We start from the raw sequence: 25,039 nt of genomic DNA, 5'->3' as shown, positions 1-25,039 counted from the left end.
AATGGGGGCTCTGCACAGCAACTGTATGGAACTGAGCAAGAAGTGGGTCACTCTCTGTCTGGTCTCCGCTGCAAGGTAGGACTGCCCTAGATTCCTGGCTGTGGTTATGGACTGCTGGTACTTCGGCAACCCTGCGGAAGTGTAAGAGGTTGAAATTTACATCACCCTTGTTATGGCTGGGTTATAAAATATGCTCCCAAAAGACTAATCCGTCAGGGGCTTGGCCTTCAGCTGGTGGTGTTATCTTAGTAGGTTCTAAAAACACTAGGAGTTGTGACCTAGGTAGAGGAAGTAGGTTTCTGGTGGTTAGTCTTTGAGGGTATCTTGTCTCTGATTCCCCTCTTCTGTATACAATACAATACAATACACACACACACACACACACACACACACACACACACACACAGTGCCACAGAGTTCTTCTGCTTCATTCTAGCCGCAGAAGCACAGAGCCACGTGACTGTAGGCTCAACCCTCTGAAACCATGAGTCCGAATGAAACGTTTGTCCTTTAAAGTGTTCTCTTGTGTACTCTGTTCATAGCAGTGGGCAAGCTACCAGACTGCCTTGCTCAGTCTAGATACTGTAAAAAGAGGTTGCTCAATGCTGCAGAGTAGTGACAAGGAAGCAGCTCTCTCTGGTTTTACTAAAGGGCACAAGCCGTCTCCACGGAGTGGGCGGTACAGGTGAGATTACTATAGAACAAAACAGGCTGTGAAGGAAAAGATTCTGTAGTCATCACGGACCATACAGGCTACCAGGGAAATGCTTTCTGCAAGCTTGCTTCAAAGCTGCTACAAAGACCTGTGCTTTGCTTTTTGCCACACATACTTGCTTATTTGATGGTCTCTATGGGGGTTGGGCGGGGCAGTTAGGTGATGAAGTAGCCGAGGAGAGAGGGAGGAAGTCTGGGCACCCATTTCCATTGATAGGCAGTAGACTGATCACTAAATACTAAGCATCTTTCCCACTTAAATTTCTCTGTTGCAGCCGCTCATGTTGTTCCCCATCCCTACCCCCACCCCCGTGCTCCAGTACAAGCCTGTGCATGTGCAATGGGGGATAGACAATGATGACGAGGGCGGGGCAAGAAAGGAAGAATTTAAAAATAAGGCAAAAACAGTAGAGTCCTCTTGTTTATTTCATTGGTCTCAACTAACTTTTCATGTTATTTCTTATTACTTCTTTGTCATATAAAATAGTTACTTAGTAAGCATTTTTGGAAAGGATTATCAAACGATTAACTGAAGCTGTACGGAAAGAAAACCATCTGGAAACAAATAGTGAGAAAGAGAGAAATCGATCAAAACAAAAGGAAGATTTATTTAAAATTACATAGTGAATTCTATAAATGGACCCAGAACACAATAAATTGCACACTGAACTAGTTTTAAATCTTAGTAGACATAGGTGCAAAGTACAAAATTCAGAATAATGATTTTTCTATGGAGACTCCTAAGTTAAATAGATATTAGTTAGTTATTAGACTCCTAATGTAAGTAGTTCCCTTGTATTCTGCAGAATCTGGAGCATAACGATGCTATTTTGTTTTTATTTGTGTGTGCATGGTGTGCATATGTTTGTGTGTGCAGGTGTGCATATAGCTGTGTATGCAGGTGTGCATATGTCTCTGTGTGCAGCTGTGCATATGTTTGTGTATTCAGGTGTGCATATGTTTGTGTGTGCAGGTGTGCATATGTTTGTGTGTGCAGGTGTGCATATGTTTGTGTGTGCAGGTGTGCATATGTTTGTGTGTGCAGGTGTGCATATGTTTGTGTGTGCAGGTGTGCATATGTTTGTGTGTGCAGGTGTGCATATGTTTGTGTGTGCAGGTGTGCATATGTTTGTGTGTGCAGGTGTGCATATGTTTGTGTGTGCAGGTGTGCATATGTTTGTGTGTGCAGGTGTGCATATGTTTGTGTGTGCAGGTGTGCATATGTTTGTGTGTGCAGGTGTGCATATGTTTGTGTGTGCAGGTGTGCATATGTCTGTGTGTGCAGGTGTGCATAAGTCTGTGTATGCAGGTGTGCATATGTCTCTGTGTGCAGCTGTGCATATGTTTGTGTATTCAGGTGTGCATATGTTTGTGTGTGCAGGTGTGCATGCACATGCCTGTGAATTCTTGAGGTCAATACTGGGTATCTTTTCTAAACTTCTTCCTACTTTTGTCTCTGGAAACAGGATTGACTGGCTAGGCTGGTCAGCCAGGGAGCTTCAAGGGTCCATCTGTTTCTACCTCTGTCCACCGCAGCAGGCTACAGAGAATGCCACAACCCCTGCCTGGCTTTTTGTGTGGTTCTGGGGGTCAAATTCATTTCCTTATGCTTTCAGGGCAGGCACTTTACCAACTGAGCCATCCCCCAACCATAATTATGCTCTTTTAAGTGACCATATCGATTTTAAAGTAGTATTTCAACTTTAGCACCATGTTAATTATTCCTATAATCTTTTGACATTGAGTGCCTGGCTAAGAATAAATCATCAGGCCTGATATTACTGTGAGGAAAATCATATTGATGCTCTGATAAAGCATCTAGGAACAGACTGTCAAGAAAAAAGTAAAACATTCTTGCTCTGATGTAAAGATGGCAGATGTTAGCACATGTGTATAATCCCTGGACAGGTCCTGGCACTGAGAGACACCCAGCAAACATTTGTCATTGCTATTGTGCTAATAAAATGTCAGTATGAGTACTATATCCTAAGTGTGTTTTAGGAGAGTCTCCCACAGAAGCTTCTAAGTACATGAGTTGTAATCAGAGAGCTGAAATAGGCGCCTTGGATCCCTGTCTGAGGCTTTCCATTGCTGTGATGAAACGCCATGAGCAACATGAGTTGGGAGGAAAGGGTTTGTTTGGCTTACACAGGAAAGGAGCTTAAGCAGCGTTGCAGTCAGGTGCTGATGCAGAGGGAATGGAGGGGTGCTGCTTACTGGCTTGCTCCTTAAGGCCTGCTCAGCCTGCTTTCTTATAGAGTGCAGGGCCACCAGCCCAGGGATGGCCTTACCCACAGTGGGGTGGACCCTCCCACATCAATCACTAATTAAGAAAATGCCCTCCGGGCTTGCCTACAGCCCAATCTTATGGGGACATTTTCTTGATTAGGGGTTCCTCTTCTCTGATGACTCTAGCCTGTGCTAAGCTGACATAAAATTAGCACAATCCCTTTGTCTCTGTCAGTCCTTAGTTTATGTTTACCAGCAATCAAATGGACCGTGGCAATGATCTATGCCAATCTGAGTTTTGGTTGCCCCGATGGCTGGAATTATCAAAAAAAGAGAGGGTTGTTTGTTTGTTTGTTTTTGTGTGTGTGTGTGTGGGGGGGTGTTGTTTTTTGTCCTTTGGTTTTTTAACTGGTAAACTGCAGCCATCTCCAGCTTGAACTAGATGCCATGAAGATTTCTGCTCACATCCTTAATTTCACTCCAAAAACCAGATCAAGAGGTCAGTGATGTGTCCCTACCCTTGACTCACCAGGGGTGATCACTGACTCTGGCTTCTTCTCTGACAACGCATCCTCAGACAAGACTGTCCAGGGAAAAGAAAACTAATTGTCTACTACAACTTCAAATAGTCTGTGTCTTGGGGGCACGTAGAGAGAATTATGCAAAATCAATGCACACACAAGACCAAAACCTTGTACTAATGAAACTGACACAGCTGGTCCCCACTGAATTTGAGCCAGCACCACTTTCCATGGTCCACTGAAGATAAGTTTTCCACACTGGTCATGAAGGCTGATAAAGTCTTCCCACCATACCTCTCATGGTCACAAAGAGAAAGAGGACATAGGAGGGATACACACACCACCTCTTACAATTGGCTGCAGGTACTTGTATCATCCTCACAGGACTGAAAGCTCTTTAAGGTCACAAGCCAGCTCTCATTTCTAAAGGTGTATTCCCCAACAGGATGCAAACCACACATATGTGAATGGATGAATGGATACATGCATGAGTGTATTGTTGAGTACATGAACAGTTGGGAGGATAGACAGGGTTAGTTTACATCATTGGTATTACAGAAAATATAAATCTGGCTGCACTTCTTGACAGGATCAGCCTTAGAGTCCCCATATTCTCCTCCTCCATAATGAGTTTAGAATCACTGGTCTATCTGGAGTGATTTTTAACTAAGGATTTCTCCGGTGCAGAGGCCCTGCAGGGATGCTTTCAGATGCATTTGTCCATAATTTATAACAAGCTTGGCAGGGTACCTTAACAGGAACTTCACTGTACATAAGGGGATATGATTCTGGGCTGTTGTTGTTGTTTAGTGTGGCCCTCTAAACCAGAGGCTTCTCTGATTGCCCAGGATCTTTGTTTTTCTGTCTCACTATCCACATGTTCCCCCATGGTTGTGGTGCTCCAAAGGAAGAAGCAGGTAGCCAGCGCTGGTGCTGAGTGTGGACAGTTACAGTGGGAACCAATGGGCACTGATGGGTAAGGACTTCATGGTGCCTACAATCATGGACAGTTATTCTGCTAAGTGGACATAGCATCAAACTGTACTCTAAATTCATTTCTCTTTACTCATAGAGTAGTACCACTCTCAGATCTCAACAGAGAAGTGTATTTGTGAGCTGATGATGGTCATCGGAGAACTCAACTCATCAAAGGGTAGGGAATAGAGTGCTCAGCCACAGACTGGACATCTATGTACTAATCTCTCCCCAAAGCTTGGGAACCATAAAGAAGGAAGTAGGAAGATGGCAAGAGTCAGAGATTGATGAGGGTAGGATTAGAAACATGTCTCCTGGACATTACAGGACAGCTGTACTTGTGAATTCACAGCAGCTGTGGTTGCCTGCACAAGTTCAAACCAGTCAATAGAATAGAGGGAGAAGGGGTTCACGAGCCCCCACCCATAACTGAAGATTGATGGGCAACTGATGGTTTCTGGGGGAGGGGAAGTCCATATTCTTTAAGGGTATGGCTCCTGGTAGGTAATCCACAGTGTACTGTGTATATAAAAGTATATATGGACAACTTAAATTTGAGTTGACAGGTTATTAAAAGCCAAAGAAGACGTGAAGAGAAAATTGGGCGGAGGGGGAGGAAAGAGATGGTGTATCTGAGTGGAATACAATGAATCAAAATACAATGTATGAAATTCTTAAAGGTTCAATGAAAATATTCTTTAATGGAATGATGCCTGGTACCTAGTAGATATTAAACAAATACTTAAAGAATAAATAAATGAATGGGTCTTTCATTTGTTCTTAATGTTTGCTGGCTTCCAGGTGATGATGGTAATATGTTATTTTCTAGGCTATCACATTCACAGAATGAATGTAATAATTGTGTTCATTATAATTAATTTTCTGCATCATTATTAATCTGTGTCCAACATGTGTTTTGCCAGGCCTTTGGGAGTGAGATTTTCTTCTTAAGTTATCTGTTGACACAAATATGCCTCTGGGCTCCCTGTGAATTGTGCTTTGCAAAGTTAATTCTAAAAGTCAATTTGATTAGATGATTGTTTTTTCCATTTCTGACCTTTAGCAAGGAAACCACTTGCTGCCAGTCTAGCAGGAGAGGGCGTTCTCTCTTTTCTCCAGAGGACATCAAGTTCATGTCTCTGGCTTCTTCCTGGGGTAGTTTTCAGAGCAGAGGGATGCCCTGAGAAGCCACCCATAACTAGTCTGTAGTTTATTTTATGAAAGCATAGTCTTTTTCCTCAAAATTATATATTCTTTCTGTACATGTTCTTGAGACAGAGTTTACTATGTACAGCCTCACCCAAGACACTCCCTCCCCCAGCCTCTATCTCCTCAGTTATGGGACCACAGGTGTGCAGCACTATGCTAGGATCATGTGTTACTATGATGAGATTATGGGCCTGCAGGACTATGCTGGGATCATAGGCATGCAGCACTCTGCCTACTAAACCCTTGACAGTCATGCTCTTGGGCATGTTCTCATTAGACTGTGGAATAATGACAATAATTCAATTCGAATCCTATTCTGCATTTCCTGAGAAATAAGCCAAATACATATTTTTACCATTTTCTACTCTACTAGATGCTTAAAACTTCTAAAAATAAAACCAGTATAGATAGATGTTCTACAATAATCCAGAAAGCTCTCCAGCACAAGCCACCATTGCCAACTTCACTTGGAAATAAGTTTCTATAGTTTGTAAGTTAAAACCTCTCTCTCTCTCTCTCTCTCTCTCTCTCTCTCTCTCTCTCTCTCTCTCTCTCATATCACTTTGTTAGGCAACTTCCTGTTGCTCTTTTAAGCTTCCTTTTCTTGTTCATCACAAATATCATTTATACACACATCCTTTAAGCTCCTGGAAAGGAAAGCCAATATGGCTGCCCAAGTATTTATCCTATGGGTGCCAAGGGCTTTATGGCCCTTTCTGAATGAAAGAATGCCTGCACCAAGCCTGGAGAGATGTCACCTACAAAGTGCTTGCCTCACAAGCATGTGTACTTGAGTTCAAATCCCAGAACTCACATAGGAAACCAAGCATGGTGGCACACACTTTCCATCTCTGCAACAATGAGATGGGAAGCAGAGACAGGTGGATCACTGGAAGCTTGCTGGACAGCTAGACTAGCTTAGTTAGGAAACTCTAGGCCAGAGAAACTTTTTCTTAAACACAAGATAAGGGGCATCTGAGGAGCAGATGCCTAAGACTTACACACAGAGAGAAGGAGCTAGAGAGAAATGGGGAGAGGGAGGAGAGGGAGAGAGGAGAGGGGAGGGGGAAAGGGAGAGGGGAGAGGAGAGAGAGAGGGAGAGGGAGAAGGGAGAGGAGAGAGAGAGGAGAGAGAAGGGAGACAGACAGGGAAAAGGAGAGGGAGAATCATGAAGAGATCCAAGAATGTTTAGGAGTGTGCTCTTTTACTTTAGTTCCCTAGAATCCTGCTCTTTAGAGAACACGTGAGCTGTAAGGACACTCTTAGGGTTAAGACGATACTCCTCTGCAGCCACTGTGATGCTCAGCTTGCTATGAGAAGTATCCAAATCATTATCCCACACTTGAGGTGCTTTAGAAGGCTCATTAGGATCTCTCCCCCCTATTGTGGGTTTTTCAAGTGCAGAGAGCATGCTGACAACAACCATGAGAAGACAGGATGATCCACAGAGTGCTGTGCAGTCCTGGGCTTTATCTACAGTTTCCCTGGATACAACTTCAGGCCTTTTCCAGTGAACCCAGGTCAACTACACTCATTTTCCTGTTCTCTCTCATACACAGCTTTCTCCTCCATCCCCCTTTTCCGAAGAAAGGATTTTTAGAAATGGCTATCCTATCTTTAGATATACTAGTATGGTCAATTATCTTATAATTAAAAATGATCATCCCCTGTCAATCATAAAAACATATGATATAACCACGGGGCTGAGTCTCTTCTTATGTTCCCTCTTTATGGACTCACGATCTACTGTTTCCAATCAGCTGTAAGGATATGGTGTGATTTTGAGTTTTGTTCTTGATATGTGATAACTCAGGTCTTCCATGTTTCCCAAAGGCTGTGTGTGAAAGGCTTGGGTAAGGCGATGCAGCCTTAAGAAGGAGGGACCTAGCAGAAGAAGTGGGAGCACAGGGGTGTGCTCTGAAGGGGAGATCAGAATCTCGTCCTCCTTTCCTTCTCTTTGCTTTGTGGCCACCGTGAAGCAAGTGTCCGTTTTGTTCTCCCTGTGACGATGTTGTGTTTCGTCACAGGCCCAAAGTGACATGAATTGAAACTCTGAAAAACTCCATGAATCACAGTTCGGCTCTCGTCCTTTTAAGTTTATTTCTACCAGAGTTTTTGTCACAGTGGCAGAGAGCTGCTGTGGCACAATTGCTCTTTGCCATTATTATGATGCTCTGTTTAATGTGATCTGTCACTAAACACTGCCTAACCTGAGAATCTGCACAATATTTAGTTCTAATCATCACGAGATATGCCTAAGGTCATACAGTGCCAGACACTCTCAGGCCAGTGTGGGTAAACAGAAACTCATGGTAATTTCACTTGAGAAAGGCATTCCTTCCCAGATTCCTCCCTGCCTCATTATTCTAGACTCTCTATTCAAAGACAATTCATTCTCTACTTCTGTGTGTCTGAGAGTGTTCTGCTAGAAATACACCTCCCTTGTAAGGAGTTTTTGGTGGCTGACTGCCGTGGCAGAGTCAGCTCCTGTCTCAGTCACTGTTTTCCTGGGCTCACTTTCCAATCCCAGGACCCTTACAAAATGCTTAAAGTACCACTAGATGCCCAGTTAGTGTCCTTACACTGAGGTCTGCTTCCCAGCTTGCATTTGATCCATAGGCCTAGATTTTAATATCAAATGATTGACTGGATCTATATTAAGATCCTGAGAGTTTTAGTAATGATGCCACAGAAATGGAAATTTCTATAGATTTAGCCAAAAGCTAAAAAAAAGTTGGCTACAATTTTTCCTTACTACCCAGATTCACCCCAAGTGTCACATGGTTAATTTTGGGCACACAGTAAACCAATACAGAGAGAGAGAGAGAGAGAGAGAGAGAGAGAGAGAGAGAGAGAGAGAGAGAGAGAGAGAGAACCCACACAAAACACCCAGTAGGGTGAAGACAGCAGTGTGGAGAGTAGCCAGAATAGCCCGAGCCATCAGCCTGGCCCGCCTCCCAGCCCCCATCCTCCAGCTTCCTTTCTCAGTATCTGGCAGGGAACTTTTGTGTTCAGCTGAAGAGGATGTGCAAATGACAGCCTGGGCTATCGAGCTTATTACCTAAACAGAGACCTTACATATTTATGAGCTGACATCTTGGATTTGTGGATTTGTGGGATTCCTCCCTGTCCCTTAAGCAGAGAAAGGCCTTGCAGACTTGTGGCTTCACTACACACATCCACCCAGCACCCAGATATGGCAGGTGGCTCATTTGTGGAGATATCCAGGGTCAAAAGAACATGAAAACCAAGTTTCACAGCCTGCTGTCTTGAACCTGATCCATAGAATCCTTGCCCCGCTGGCAAAGGCAGTTGCCTGTAGACAGATATGAGCATCCGCATCCCTACCGAGTGGTCCATAAACAAAGCACACACGTGTACACTGCACAGGGCTCCCTGGACCATCTTGTGGCTTTATATCAGGACTGCCCCCAGGAACCACCCTTTCCTGCCAAACATGTTTTTGGTTTTGTTTTTTTCCTGAAAGAAAATTTTCTGCAGGACAATGGACTTTTACAGTAAGGAAGAAGTCCATTTCAACAGAAACCTGAGCTCACACGGTGTTGTGGGAAACCACAAGCCCAGTCTGTGGAGAACGGGTGGCTCCTGCTTTGGTCCCCAAGGCTAGGCTGAAAGAGCGTGGACAATCAGGTCTCACTCTCCTTAGTGGTGGACAGTCCTACACAGAAACAAACACAGGCAGAGGCGAGGGAGCTCCTGACTGCAGCAAAGACTCAACAAAGCAGGGATCCAGAGTTGTGCTTGTCAAACTCAAAAATCTTTGCTCCTCTATTGACTAGACTCTTCCATGATGAAGATTTGGGGAAGTAGGTAAGGAACATTTTTGGTACCCTGGACCTTTTGCTTTCTTTGTCTCTTTTAAAATGTTGTTTTTGCTTTTGTTTTTGTTTTACACTAATTTTATGTGTATCTATGAGTGCTTTACCCACATGTATGGCTGTGAACAGAGTACATTCCTGGTACTTGCAGAAGTCAGAAAAGGGCATGGGATTCCTTGGAACTGGAATTATGAGCTTAGAGATGCTAAGCAATTTACAGATTAGGAGCTCAAGTGGAGGTAATAAGCAGAATTTATACAACTTAGCAGTTACCTAGCAGCAGCTCTTCCACTGAGTGACAGTGGGAATGCCCAGCCTGTGTCCTGTGGTTGCATGTGGCCCTGGAGAGTTTCGAATGCAAAATCATGAGCCTGCTTAAACCATCATGTGTTTGTATTTTATTTTGTTAACTTTATCGCACATTTCCTGAAGAAGATACTTTTAGATGACAATGTTGTGTTTCAATGTCAAAAGGTTGGGCAGGTCTAGGAGGGAAAAAGTAACATTTTCCTCTGATCAGGAAAACTTCTCCGTCCATTTCCCATGAGTCAAATTTTCTCTTCTTACAAGTCTAACAATATGAAATTTTAAGGTAACGTATACAAGTATAGAATATAAATTTGTTGTGTACAACAAAGATGTGCTCCCAGTGAGGAATATTGCAACTGAGCTGATCGACGTGCATCATCTCACATATCTATTGGGGATCACACTTCAAATCCACTCTTAGCACTTTTAAGGAATTTTAAGGAATACAGTATGTTGCTATTAAATGTAATTATTCTCCAAATCTATCAAAGATGTGTTTCCTACCTGAAGTCTCTCTGAGGGACTAGGTAAGAAAGTGAGGTTAAAAATAGATGTACTCTCTGCCTGGATGGGCTCTGCAGCCAGACCTACCAGGGACTTGGGGTTTTCTGCAGGGCTGGTGGTATGGAAGAGAAACAGATCTTATGAGGAAGAAAAGTACTAGGGGCTGCAAAAATAAGGAGGATCAGCTGAGACAGAACAAGAATTAGAACGCAGATCATATGTGTGCCATAAGAGAAACAAGGTCTCCATGGCCACCCTGATCTTCAGAGATGAGACTCTCAGGCCATGCTTCCTGAGAACCCTTCTTCACGGAATGGAAGCTGTTACCTAGGAGAATGCCAGGACAGACAAAAGTACTCACACAGCAAATGGAGAGAGCCAACAGTGCATCTTAAGCAAGCTTTCCTGGCAGAACTTTGGACCCCGATGTGAGCTTTGTCCCACCTGTGAGGTTCTGGTAAGTGTAAGATTTCTAACCTTCTAGTATGACCAGTGTAGACCTTCTCAGCTCTTCATAAAACTATACTATCCTTGAGGATCCTCAGGAACGCCTAGCCTCTTCCTCTTTCTCTTTCTCCCTCACCTTAATTCTTTTTTTTTTTTAATTGCTCAGCAGTTTTCCTGATGCCAATCACTGGCCTCTCAAAGACTGCTTGCAGATATCAGCATACCTGGCCTTTTTCCTCATTCACCATTAAAGCTACCCTCTACCCTCCACTAAAACCCTGTCCTTGGCTGCTCATCCTTCTCCCTTAATAGGACAGAGAGGGTCCAGGGGGACTCGAGGCCTTTCTCTCTTTTTTTCCCCCACAAGGAACACTTCTGAGGTACCAAGAGACATGGACCAGGGAGGAAATGTAGACAGGGATGCATGCTCTTTTTAAGATGAGCAGGCATGTGAAAGGTTGTTGCTCCTTACTGTCCTTTCTACTTCTGGAGAAAGCAAATTCTTCCCCCCCCCAAATCCAAAAGTGTTAAGAAATAATCCCTCCCCACTCATCAGGAAGGTTGCAATTGATACCTACCTTTATGGGGACCCAAAAAAGCGTAGTGACTCGAGTGTGGGTAAGAAAAATCTCTCAAGTCTGACTCTGCCTTTTTCTTTTAAATGTTTAATGATGTTCCCTTTCCCTGCATGCCTTGCTCCAGGTTCTCTCCCCACCCCCACCAAACCTCTTCCAGATGCGTGAGTCTACCAGAGTTCATATAAACCAGAAACCCAAACAAAACAGCTCCCAGAGCTCAAAGCCTTTCCTCTTTCGACCAACCACTTCATGCACCAAGGCGCTCACGTGATGCTGCCAACATGTGTTTTCTGTCTCAGATTCCCCTTGATAACAAAGGACATATTTTAAAAGGCGTGGTCCTAGGTAGGTTTGGCTGGCAAGAATCACAGACTAGTCCAGGGATTCAGTTTGGCTTTCGGCTGATCCCCTCAGGAGCTTGGAGACTCATGATAACGTTATGTGCCGATTAATAAAGTTAGCACCACTTTGGGTCAGGTCTGATCTCATTCTGCTGCTCACAGAACTGATTTAATATTCAGGAATCAACTGAGCTCATTCAGGCCTTGATTGACAGAGCTGCGGGTTGCTTTTTTTACAGTACTCTCTGTCCAGGACCGGGCTGGGTATGTTCCCAGAGCATCTAGAGAAGGGGATTTCATGATGGTCCAAGATTCGGAGGAAAGTGTGGGGTAGGAGACAATCAGGGAGGGCAGGCAGGTGGAGGGGAGTAGCTCTGCCTGGGGTTGTATCCAAAAAGGCAGAGAAGTCATAACAGCCTTCTTAGAAAAGCCTCTTCCAGATCCACGCAGCTTCAAGTGGGCAGAAATAGTTACTGCTACCAAAGGGACTTTAAAGGGGACAGTTACAACTGTCTGTAAAACAAAAAAGCAAAACCAAAAAAAAAAATCCTCTACTGAAAGCATCCATGCTCAAGTGATTTATGATGGTAAAGATCTCTAATAAAAGACTATGTGTTAATCTAGAAAGCTTAAGTGGCTCTTCCTACACAGAATTGACCTTGCTTCATATGTGAGAAAAATGCAAATCCTATCTTTAACTTTTAGATCTTTTTGTTTCTGCGACAGTAAACTGATTTGGGTTTTCATGTTTCTTGGTAACTGAGGTACTTGAATCAAATTCTAGCACATACAGAAAGATGGACGAGCTCTCACACGGCTGACTCTTACCTCACCAGTACCCTCAGCCCAGACCCCGTCCGCTAGAACAGGGAGGGGTCCGTCTCAGGCAAAGCTGAAGCCCATGGAGATTCAGTCAGCATTGAACCTTAGGCTTTCTTTTTATCAATCTTGCATCTATGTAGCTAGAAAGAATCTGCTCTGAAAGCCATAGGCTAACTTCATTTTCATGACCCTGCGAAGAGAACGCATTTCAATTCCATCTTTGATTCTAAGAGGTGTCGATGTCAAAGATTTTCACAACTCTGAATAAGTCTCCTTACAGGGATGACTACCAGTGCAAAATCCTGATTCGCTTCCTTCCTATTTTATTCTCATCCTCTGGAGCACGTTTGCAGATTCTGTGCCAATAGTTTGTGTGTCTGCGATAGGGCTGATATGTATTCAGAACGCCAATTACATAATAGGAAAACACACAGAAATCTGAACCCACCTAACTTCTTAGCCATACTTTTTGCACATTTAGGTTTCATTCTTCTCTAAGGAAATTCGCTGAGAAAGTTAGAATTAAAAAGCAAAGCACATAAGACAGAGCATGTAACTAGAGGAATATACACAAGTGCATTCATTACTCACACCGCTGGCCAATCCATCATCACTGATAAATCATGGCTAAAGAACCAAGCGCAGAATCCGTCTCTTCGCGACTGCTAATAAATAGCTTCTCTCAAGTGTCTCCTGCAGATCTGGGGCCATCTCGGGAGGAAGTGAGAGTGTGCTGAGGTGCAGAAGAAGCTGGGAAATTCTAAAATCCATGGGGGTCTGGGAACTTTCACAGCAGACCCTGCTACAGCATTCCTGTGATTCCAGCCTCTGGCTAAGCCAAGACCCTGGCCTCTCTGAGCAACCAGCTACCCTCCCGGTGCAGGTCAATCCCTGCTCCAACATTGCATTGCCCTCCAAGAACACCGCATGGATGGGATGCAAGAGGAGCTGCCTGAAATGCTGCCAGTCTCTGCAAGCAAGCTCACTCTTTCCCCAGAGCACGCTGCACCAGCCTCTCGGTCTGCTGCTATCTCAGAGAGCCAGCGAGGGAGGGGCAGAGGCAGGCAGGCAGGCAGGCAGGCAGGGAGGGGCAGAGAGAGAGAGAGAGAGAGAGAGAGAGAGAGAGAGAGAGAGAGAGGAGAGGAGGGAAAGAGAGGAAGGGAGGGAGGGAGGGAGGGAGGGAGGGAGAGAGGGAGGGAGAGAGGGAGGGAGGGAGGGAGAGAGAGAGAGAGAGAGAGAGAGAGAGAGAGAGAGAGAGAGAGAGAGAGAGAGAGAGAGAGAAGAGAGGGCACTTTACAGAAAGAGCAGCCGAAAAACACTTGCTGCAACTCTTCCTTAGCCCATAGTAGCTCAGGAATCTTCTGAACAAGACCCCTGGAAAACAGACCATCAAAACCAAGTGTTCAAAATCTTTAATTACATACCCATGTACATGTTGAGTCATGTGTGTTCAGACAGAGCCGGCCATACCAAGGTTCTGTGCATATGTGTGAGACTCTATGGGAGGACATTTGTAGACATACACAGATGTGGGTCCCCAGGGGAGAAAGAGCTACAGGCACAGATTTCATTAGTGAGTAGAGGTGACCAGGCTCACAGTTAACCTGTCTTAAAAATTGTTCAGGTGCTGCTGGTAATGGAAATGCATGCAGAGAAGAGCAGCCTCCTGCCTTAGACTTTGTCTTCAACTCTGCTTTTCCCTGCTGCGTTCTCCCCCTGAAGTAGTTGACAGAAAGAGTGCAGAAGCCAAGCAAAGGTCACATTGAAATACTTAACTTTACCTGCTGTTCTTCACTGAGTGACTATGGCTACTCAGGATGTTCCACCCATCGGCAAGGCACTGAGTAGACCTGCAGGAAAGACTGGCCCTGAGCAGGTACTTGGAGACATGGTGTAGGGGGAGGGGAGGTATGTGCACACACAAGTGAGTGTTTCAGACTGGAGGGTGGGTGAGACCAGAGGGACTGGCAGGGGTGGGACCAGGAGGAAGTGTCTTGGTGATCCAGGTAAGGAGAACCAGCAGGTTGGTTCTCTAGGGGTCTTTACCACTCTCTCTTCCATTACAAGACATTCCTTCCTTGTGTTTCCATGGGTCCTCACAGTACTGCCTTAGGAACCACTAGTGGCAATGTGTTAGAACTCTGAATGCCTGGACCTTCTTCTCCAAATTTTGAATAGCTTCCAGAGACTGGACTTGAGCCTTTAACAAGCTCCGTCAGTGATCTGCAGGTAGGCTAGAGCCGGCAGGCTCTTCTCGGTGTTCAGTAAATGGGTGAATGAATCAGTTCATGGTGAGGGTAGACGTCTAATGGCACTCCTACGGGAATGTGGGCATTTAGAAAGGTGCAGGCCCCAAACCTGAGAAGGAATGGTCAAGAGCCATGAAGGACATCATGGGGTGGCCCAAGAGCTATCGTGATGGGACACACAGACACTCAGAGGGCATGTGTTCCTCCTGTGCTGTAGTATGGATGGAGTGTCCTCAAAGGCCCAGCCATTCGGGGCTTGCTTCTCAGCTTGGTTTCGCTGGGAGGTGGTAGATGCTTCAGGTAGGTAGGATCTGGTGGAGGCTTTAATCACTGAGGTGTACCCTCAAGCAGAGCTGAAGACTCTGTGCTCTACTCTTACTCCTTTCTCTCTGGGCCATGAGGCAAAGAGGCCTCCTCCATCCCATTCTCCCACTGTGATGTATTCTAATGCCATGGATCCACCTGGTCACAGCCTACCACCTCCACAGCCAGGGGCCAACTCAAGCAAATTCCTCTTTTTAAGTTAATTGATTTGGGGCATTTGTTACAGTAATGGAAGACTAACACATTGCCTGGAATGCTCTTGTTTCCCAAGCAAATCACCCTTAACTGTTTAAGTCACATCCTCTGGAAACCATTCCAACTCTCCCAGAGGTAACTAACTGTTACTCTCTTCCTGTTTGTATTTCTCACTGCAAACGACTTTTTGCCCTGCAGTTACTGGTTGGTAGATTTCATGCCTAGTTAATGACGTGAACTATTTCTGTAGGCCAGATGATCTGACGGTCGTCAATATATATCACAAGTTCTGGATACAAGTAGACCCTGGATATTTACTTGAAAAGTGAAACATAAGATCGTCTCTTATGTTGATATTGGTCAAGCAGTTGGTGCATAGGTGTTGGCTTTGTTATGTGTCTTGGAACTGGGAATCTGTCAATATTCATGTATTATTCTGCATGCTTGATTCTTTTCACAGTAAAGAAAACATTTTAAGTGAATCCTAATGTCTGAAGTTTGGGAGAGGTGTGACTTAGCAGAAAATAAAAAGTAAAAGTTGCAAAGAGTTCATCTATGCAGATGGTTAATAAAATTAAAAAATTTAAAAAAACAGGAAAAAAGAAAAAGAACAAAACCAAAGAAACTGCCGGATGTGGTGGCGCACACCTTTAATCCCAGCACTTGGGAGGCAGAGGCAGGCGGATTTCTGAGTTTGAGGCCAGCTGGTCTACAGAGTGAGTTTCAGGACAGCCAAGGCTATACAGAGAAACCCTGTCTCGAAAAACCAAAATAATAAAAAAAATTTTTTTTAAACCAAAGAAACTGTCAGAATGAGGTGCACTTGGCAGGATGTCAGCCCTGACAAGATGCTTTTTGATGGCTGGTGGATGGGTCCAAAGCAATGGCCTAATGGCTTGATGTGGAAGGAGACTTGAAATGAGTCTCTGGAGAAGGCTGAAATAATTAGCAGAAAACAAGATCTCCCATTTGCTCTGTTTAAAGAGATGGAAAGACTCACACGTTGAAAGTTAGAAAACACATTAATATAATAACCGAGCAAATAACTCTATGGAGTAGTGAAGGGAAAGAGACTTTAAACACTCTTTTATAGTTTATAAACTATTCCTGTTGGTATCAACTGGAACCAGGACCACTGACGGGCTATGATCCAGGAGAGTCAGCATTTTTGTTCATGGTCCTATAGTCGGCAATGGGATCTGGAGCCCAGTTTTCCTCCTTCAGTGTGCCACATTGTCTACTGAACCAAATGTAGACCTTAAATATAAAAATGGCTGCTTAGCCTGGTGAAACAGAAGGACATGGACGCTACTGACAGAATTTCTCTGGAAGCACATTGTTCTACTTATCAAAACACTGAGCAAGGAACATCTCAGAAGCTTGGAACTAGGAATCTCCACTTCCTATCTCTAGAAGTAAGGACTGGACCATCAGATGCCACCAGCGCTCTCCACTCTCCTGTGGGCACCAGGACTCCAAGGAGCCACACACAGTGGACGTGCAGTGTCCTTCCGGATCTGTCTTCAAGAGAGAGGATTTGTTGCCCGCTGCTGGGCAGCCAGCCTTCTACTCTCAGCCTTTTTAAAATTTGCTTCATGTGAAGAAAACCACAGAAAGTAGTAAAGAACTGGCCTCCCCGAGTGACCCTTACACTAGGACCAGTGACAATGGCAAGAGAAGAGCCAGCAGCCATCCAGCATTTTGACGAGGACGGAAGGATCCATTTTCATGGCTTTGACACTTTGGTCTCACCAGAGGTGTGAGTGGAAACTGGAAATTGCTGCTAAAGAGTCTTGAACAAAAAAGTCAGCAGCTAAGGTACTGGGCCATGCAAACTCCAGACAGTCCCCATTCATGGGATTAAGGAACCTTAGTGGTGTCTAATCTCTGGTGAGACCAAAGTGTCAAAGCCATGAAAATGGATGCTTCCCTCCTCATCAAAATGCCGAGCCACTGATCTTATCTCCAAATGCCTCTCTCATCCAGTAGAAATCAGAGGCCACTGAAACCAGGGCCTTCTGGAGGTGAGGGACCTGGAACTCATCCTCCCTCCCATGTGGTCCCATTTCTAAAAGAGTAACCTTACTGTTATGGAGTTGGTATGTTGAAAATCTTGTAAGATTTTATTTGACATGCACACTGTTGTTTATTTTTAAAGGCACTGGTTCTGGTGTCCCCATAGCTGTCTCCCATTTGTGACATCCTTTGGTGTTTTCATTGTCCTCACAAGACACCAGAAAAGTGAAATAATAACATGGTTCTTAAGACCATACACTAATTTGAGGAAATAGATCAATTTGCATATAAAGATAAAAACCATAATATAGATTAAAGAAGAGATGCCTTACAGGCTAACTTCTGGTTCATTGGACAGAGAGGGAGCTACAAATGGTGATGGAATTAAGAATCATTTACAGGAGGAGTTTGGACAAATTATTAGTTCATAGGGCTATCAGGAGGATCTGAGATGGATAGCCTTAAAACAAACAAGCAAGCAAACAAACAAATAGCTTTCAGTCAAATGAACCAAGTTTTGACTGAAATTTGCTGATCTCTCTTCTCTCTGTGCCCAACACACAGTAGTGTTTGTGAGAAAGGCAGACTTGGAACATTAGTAGTCAGTGTATCTAATTTTGTATATTCCCCAAGCCATATAAGGTGGTATTCTGAGTAATGGGATGAAAGGAACACACTAGTTCTGAATCTCTAGGGCACACTCTCTACTCTCTATAGAATGTATGTATTCATTCACAAGGAAGATGGTCTAATGGTTACCAAATAGTCAAAAATTACGAAAAGCCTCTAAAATAACCATATCTAAATTACCTATACAACTTGCCTGTGGGAAGTGCTAGGAGTATAGAAAGCCATAATCATTTAAAAGCATCAACTAAAGTGAATCACACATGTTCTGTAAAGATGTAAGGGTGGTGTAGAAGCAGGTTTGTGTTACTTGAGATGCCTGTGTACCACATCTATGTAATTTATTAGTGATTAGATTTAGTAATCATTCTTCAATCCTTATTATTCAGAAAAGAATGATTGAATGAAGGGATGCTACAGATTGACAGCTGTACATAATGGCTTATATATAGCTCTTCATGTTTTCAAAACTTCAATTGATTACTAATATAGAGCTGAAGTTAGTTGATGAGAAAACTGTAGCCCAGTAATTATACACAATAGGTAGGCATTATGGATGTTTACTGTAAGCTTTCCCTTCCTGCCTGCCTTCCTTCCTTCCTTCCTTCCTTCCTTCCTTCCTTCCTTCCTTCCTTCCTTCCTTCCTCCCTCCCTCCCTCCCTCCCTCCTTCTCTTCCTTCTTTCCTTTCTCCTACAACATTGTGTATTATTGTGAAATAATTACCTTTCCAAAGTTCAGGCATGATGTAGTTTATCTTTTAGAAGGAAATTGAGGGTTTGTTCACTTTAAATTTTGACAGTTTTTGTTATACTCTCTGTGCCCCATTTTTTAAACCTCATTATAAAATGGCGCTGGGCCTGAATACCACTATGAATTTAACGGAAAGGGAGAGAGAAGAAAGGGAAGGATAGGAAAGAGGAAGAAATGGGGGAAAGATGTACAGAATGAAGCCATCTGTGCCTAGAGACAAAAGGAGCAGGGATAGGCAGAAAACTATCTCCATTCAAACATGGCGCAGGGCCCCACCCTTCCCCCTAGCTGCAGCCCCTGACTTCCTGTCCCTGCCCTCACTTGACCTACTTGCTAAGAAGATGCAGCGGTTCTGAGATCTGGAAAGCTGATGATTAAGCAGCACCTAAGGATCTGAGACCAGGGCTGGAGCGGAGTGGGCCTCTCTTCCTTGGGAAGCCCCGACTTGGCCCCTGGATGTGCAACGCAACCTTCTACAGAAAGCTTTGGGTAGTGCTGCCAGTAAAGAGCCAGACAGGCTCAGCAAGTTAGTTGGGGTGAAGAAACAGACCTCATAGGAAAATGGATCCTATGATATCAAATCCCATAGGAGAGCCACACTGGCCTTGGAAAAGCCAGCAGATCTTCACAGGGAACATATATTCAAAAAGTCACAAGGCATGACAGCCACCCTGTAGACAGCCATGAATAAAATGCCAAGTTCTAGAGCCAAGCCCATTGGTTTTCAACATGCCCACTACCACCCAGTTTCCTTTCATGGACAGGAATCATCCTTCAGAGACAGGCTGGGATGCCCTTGATCTCCACTCTGGCAGGCTTAAGAGAGGGTTTTCATCTCTCTCAAAAGAACTGAGGAATCTCTCCCTACAGCAAGAGAACAGACCTCTTTTGTTGAAAACAATCAGACCATCAAACACTTCTTTAAAAAAAACTAAAAGGTCAAAACTTCTAATGTTCAGTTAGATCTTTATGGGGAAAGGAAGTGCTTTCAAGAACATAAATGCTAAATTTGGGACGTGTTAATATCTTAGAAGCTCTCTTGTTATGCATGGTGGCTTGACTATACACAGGGAGTGGCAAGACCTTGGCCCTTCAAATAACTATGAGAGCTTCATTCCTAGTCTCTATGGACACATATGTGCAAAGCCTGTACGTTAAATGTGTTCATGAGAAGACCTGATACATGAACAGCTAGGTGTAATTTCCAAAAGACAAACTGGAAACTGTATATGTAATTTTTAAAAAATATTCCATTAGCATTTCTTTCTATTAATATAGGTAGTTTTTTCATGGAGGTCTCTCAAGGCAAGAGGGGGCTGGGACTTACTGCTGCTCTTTGGTTTCAGTCTATGCTGCTTTTCTTTATCTAGAGACATCTTATCTACAATTATAGCAATCATAAATTTTAAATCTCCAGTTGGAAGATGTGATGAAATCGTGCTAAACTGACCATTCCAGTCATGTAATGCTAAGACTGTAGGGGGAAGTTCAATCTCATCAGAAAGGCAGAATCTTGTCTGCCCACCTGTCTGGTGTTTGTTTCTCTAAAGTGCATGCCATCCGTCGGTTTATATGATAACTTTATATGGCACATGACCCCTGTCTAGAGGATGATACACACGTGCAGCTGGTGTCCTGTGAATGTACAGCAGTGTGCTCAGTACCAAAATATCAGGACAGCATGGGTGCACAATGAAGCAACTGCCTGGACCTAAAGACAGAAGTGTCTCAGAGCCAGATTTAGCAAAAGGCTCAACAACCCTCTGTCTGTGTGTTGATAAAGGACTAGACTTACTTCTGGCTGCCAAATGCCTCTAAATGTGTGACTAGTCTTAGCAAAAATGCAGTTGTTTACCCTTCAGCTCACACAGTCTCATTTTCATGTGAATTCTCACTACTGGCCTGAATAGCAAGTATCCTTCATTGAAAAGATGCTCTGTGGATCAAAAGTATTTCCAGGACACCTGAGCTCTCCTGATACTGCTAAAGCAGGCTTCTGATTTCCTCTTACATGTAATCAAAGAACAGGAACAAATTTAACCCAACTGCTTCGAGGGAGTCGTATTAACAAGGAACTCAGACCCACCATTAGGCTAAACTAGGTTCAAAACTCTTACTTGACTGAGAACAAATAAGTACCACAGAATATAAATAGCCCTTACGCTATGTGGGCCCAGTGCCAAGGGCTGCATATATACCCATTTACTTCATCTGCATTACAGCTTCATGATGTCTATAATGGTATTTTCCTTATTCTACAGATAAGAAAATAGGGATGAAAAGATATTAAGAGCTTTCCTCCAGGTCACATAAGTGGCAAAGCCAAGACTTAGTAATCCCAGAGTCCTAAAAGTTATACCAGACCAGACCGTGAGTCATTTCAGACTGTCTCCTGTAACCATGGAATCTGTCTTTGTCTATGAAATGGGAAAATGGTGGTACCAATCTCATAAAGTTGTCAGAATGTCTAGAAAAAGCATCTGACAGTGCCTGCAGCACCACAGTGCCTAGTAACATCTTGACTGTGTTGTAACTATCCCTCCCCAGTATTCTGCCTGCATGAGACTCAATTACGCACCCTCTAGAAAGATCTGCAAAATTGCTTTGCACGGCCTGCCTGCCTCTCTGATCTCTGGCATTCGGATTGCTGAATCCTAGGCTGGAGAAGATGGTGCCTCTTTGTTTGTCATGGATGGGGAAGCATTTTCTATATCTCTAGCATGCTTCTCGGGAGCAGACCTGCTGAAGGAAGGAAGTTTCACCTTTATCCTCACTCTGACTCCTAAGCATGACACGACAACCCTTCACATTCGTAATCAGCATCTTGACACCCGAGGCCCCTGCCCAACGCTACAGAATTCCTTTTCTAATTCGGAGGTTATGTTTTACATTGGCTGAGATCCAGCCCTTGCCCTGGTAGAGTCTGAGGACTGCATGAGGTTTTGTGTCTTGGACCTTCTTCTGAGAGTTTGGAAGGAACCCTAGGTTGGGGTTTGACAAGTGACTGGCAAGAGTTGAAGCTGTGCTTGCCAGTTTCGCTCTAGGCACTGAGCGTGTTAACAGGGATTACACCAGGTGCTGTTCATAGGTTACTTACAACAAACCCAGTTTCCAGCCTATCATTTGGATTATACAGTGTCACGAGTTTTGTGCTTTACAGAGAGCGGCATAATTTTTTTAACTGGGGAAACTTAGAATGTGTGTTGAAGACCTGCAAAGGAACCTTGGTATCAGGATATGCGCGGAATGACCAATCTGACCATTTCCAATCAAAGCAGAACTTTCTAAAGCTGCAGAGTGGGGCAGATGTTATTCCCACCACCCTGTCAATCAAGCTCACAGGAATGAGACCAATGTCCTAGCAAGATGCTCTGGTGTGGTTGTCCAAAGGAAAGCCAGCAACTTTTATCCTCAAGAATCACAAACTGGAAGGAATACCTTTGCATGCTCCACAAACCCAGAAATGGATGTCTAGGATGCTGGAAACTCCTGCTGATCCTAACAAGAGTTGGAGCTGTCTGTACTTCAATTGACGGCAAGAACTACTCTGTCTCACAAACAAGGGATGTTTTGTGTGTGTGTGTGTGAACATATGGTGCATGTGTGTATGTATGTGTGGGGGTGTGCTTACTAAGGTTTGTATGTGGAGAATAAAGGACAGTTTGTAAGAGTTGGTTCTTTCTGTCCACTATGTAGGTTCTGGGGAATCAAGCAGTTAATCAGACCTGGCAGTAGGCATCTTTACCCACTGTGCCATGTCACCAGCCTCCAAGGTGAGCATCTGAAGTCTACAGGGTAGAAAAGAAAATATAGTCTACTCAGGGAATGACCCTGGCTCAGCCAATCCTTAGCCAAATCCAGACAGAAGCATGAGAAAGTAAGCCCTGCATCTTCCAGTTCATTTACTTTGCAACTTTGTATTACTGAGGCTTTAGCTCCTGCTGGCCATCAGCTCTACTGGAGACCACCAGCGAACAGTTGCACATCCCTCCATCCTCAGCCCCACCCCAAGGTGAATCTGAAAGCCCTGTGTACTAACAATCTGTGTCCAAGAAGAATGGGATTTCCTAAGTAGCATTACTGCTGTGTGTCCTGACTCCTTGTGTAACTTCTAAGTGGAAGTAGAAAAACTGTAATGTGGAAACTGTTAGGCTTCTCAAATTTGCTGTATAAACAGGTCTTCTTATCTATGAGTTAGGGATCCACCCACTGGGAATTTAATCAAGTTTACCTGACTTGGAGAAATAAAATCAGGTAGTAAGACATAGTTTTTGCTTATAGAATGAGGTAGCACAGATTGTATCTGAAGTAGGGATGCTTAAACTGTGGATCAGTCCTGCATTGCAAACTGAATCTGGAGGTTGTGAACAAGTTGGCAGCAGTATATAGTACATAGTTAGTATACAGTCAGACTATTGTTCTGCCTATAAGGTAATGAACCCAAGGAGTCTAATCATGCTTAGCACATTATATCATGTGACTATACTGCAGCCTTGGTTCTAAGCTCATAAGATGCTTCACCACGCATCTGTCTTGCCATCCATGACAGTAAGGCTAGCCTGAAGCAACTTAGGTCTGAGGTATGACATTAGGAATTTCCGTCAGTGTCCTTCCTAGCAGGCGAGTGCTCTGCTCTTAAGGGAACATAGCGGTTAAGTTACAGAAAGTCATGAATGCTTTCCTCTGCTCCTCAGGGTGCGTGTGAGCACCTGGGGTGCAAATCTTCAGATTTAATTGTGTTGCAATATGAGGTTTTAAAACGCCCAGATGAATTTTGACATGGAATTAGGACAGAACAACTTTTGAAATGGTCCCGGATGCATTTCTACCACTCTGTACTATGTATTTATGTACAGCATTATTCATAGCATTGATGATTATAAAGTCAAAGTATCAATCAACCCCGAAAATCATTGGTCCTGTGTCCTGCAGTATCAAATACTCAGTCGAGATTTACACTTTTATGCAAGAATAAGTGTCCTCACCTTACTAGAAATTTTTATTTATGAAATTTTGCCTTCATAAATAATAAAATTATTGCGCATATCAAAATATTTAAAATAACTGTATTGATGAATGATTATTATGCAGTAAACATTTGGTTTGCTTACCTGTATTATATACCTATGCATTTGGGGTTGTACAAAAAGGTGTTGGGCAGACTGTCGTTAGTGAAAAAGCTTAAGAGGCCCTATTTTAGCTTACCTGTTGCTTTCTGCAGGTCATGCAGTATATCTAGGCTGGTTTAAACTTCTCCATACTCAGAGGGTGTTGGATAAACCCTGATGATGTTTGTACAGTGTCTCTCCATGAAGTGCCCACTCCATGTGCACACATGTGAACACACAGTGTCTTTATGTTAGTGTTCTTGGGTTTTTAATATGGGTCAATGCTGAGGACACAGAGAATCACCCCCCAGCTTGAAGCCTCCACACACCTTTCTCTTTGAGCAAGAGTAACAGAAGCCATTGACTGACAGTAAAATAAAAGAGATTTGAAGTTACAACCCAGACAAGATGCACTCAAAGTTCTTTGGGCAACCTGTTCCCTTGTGACTGCCAGGAAGTCTGATTTTCTTAAAGGACACCTGCTAACAACCACTTCCCTTCCAACCCACACAAACACAACTTTGCATCTTCTCTTCACCAGCACCCCACACCCTTTACTATGGGATGCAAAAGGAGGAACAAAAGTCAGGAGAAGAAATATTGGAAGGTAACGGAGGGGAGAGAGGGAAAAGCAGTCTTTCTCTCTTCCTCAGAGCATCTCAGATTTTTCATTGTGAGGTGGTTGGTGGGTTGAGACTAGCCTTTCTCAAAGGCAGCTTAGAAAGGCAGCTGGTAAAATATTTGGAAGCCCTAAGCTGAAAGAAAGCAAAAGAATAATGACTATATTATTCAAAGGAAGAAAAACTGAAAGTCCATGGAGATTTAAACACACACACACTCATATGATAAGGTTGGCAGTGTCTGTGTCTTTCTCTGCTTTCTTGCTTTTTTCAGATTTGTTGTGGGTAAGCAGACTCTGATATGGTCCATTAACTCTATTTCATCCTATCATTCCCTAACTCTGTGCCTTTCAAGGAAGCTCTCTGCTAGTAGACTAAGTGATAACATCCCACTAGCTTCTAATTAAGCACAGGAGCAATGACCTTGATAACTGGGGCAGATCCCGTTACTCAGGTTACTGAGAAGTCTCTGGCTCCTTTCTCAGGATCTCTGACTGCACTGAAGTAAACTTGCTTGAACACGTGAGAATACAGTTGTCATGCCAAGCAACATAAGCCAACATCGGAAAGCAAGCACTACATGTGTTCTTTTGTGTACAGAATATATATAGTGTATATATTGCATGTATATATGTGTGTGTGTGTGTGTGTGTGTGTGTGT

General features: G+C 43.7%; 1 protein-coding gene across 2 annotated transcripts in view; it reads right to left on the bottom strand.

The window, feature by feature from the left end:
• Kif26b (kinesin family member 26B) overlaps nt 1-25,039 on the bottom strand; it is a 403,733-nt gene that overhangs the window by 120,923 nt on the left and 257,771 nt on the right. Inside the window, exon 1 of one of the 2 annotated variants that reach the window (XM_006496865.3) lies at nt 13,080-13,566. The exons of the other annotated variant lie outside the window; for it this stretch is intronic. Coding sequence (XP_006496928.1) covers nt 13,080-13,099 — 20 coding nt within the window. The 5' untranslated portion in view covers nt 13,100-13,566. Of the gene's footprint in view, nt 1-13,079; nt 13,567-25,039 lie in introns of those variants that run through there. 2 annotated transcript variants of the gene reach the window in all.

Source organism: Mus musculus, chromosome 1 (genome assembly GCF_000001635.26).
Source record: "Mus musculus strain C57BL/6J chromosome 1, GRCm38.p6 C57BL/6J".
NCBI classification, from domain to species: Eukaryota; Metazoa; Chordata; class Mammalia; order Rodentia; family Muridae; genus Mus; species Mus musculus.
The sequence above is the reverse complement of the archived record's forward strand: the minus strand, read 5'-3'. Positions and strand labels throughout refer to the sequence as shown.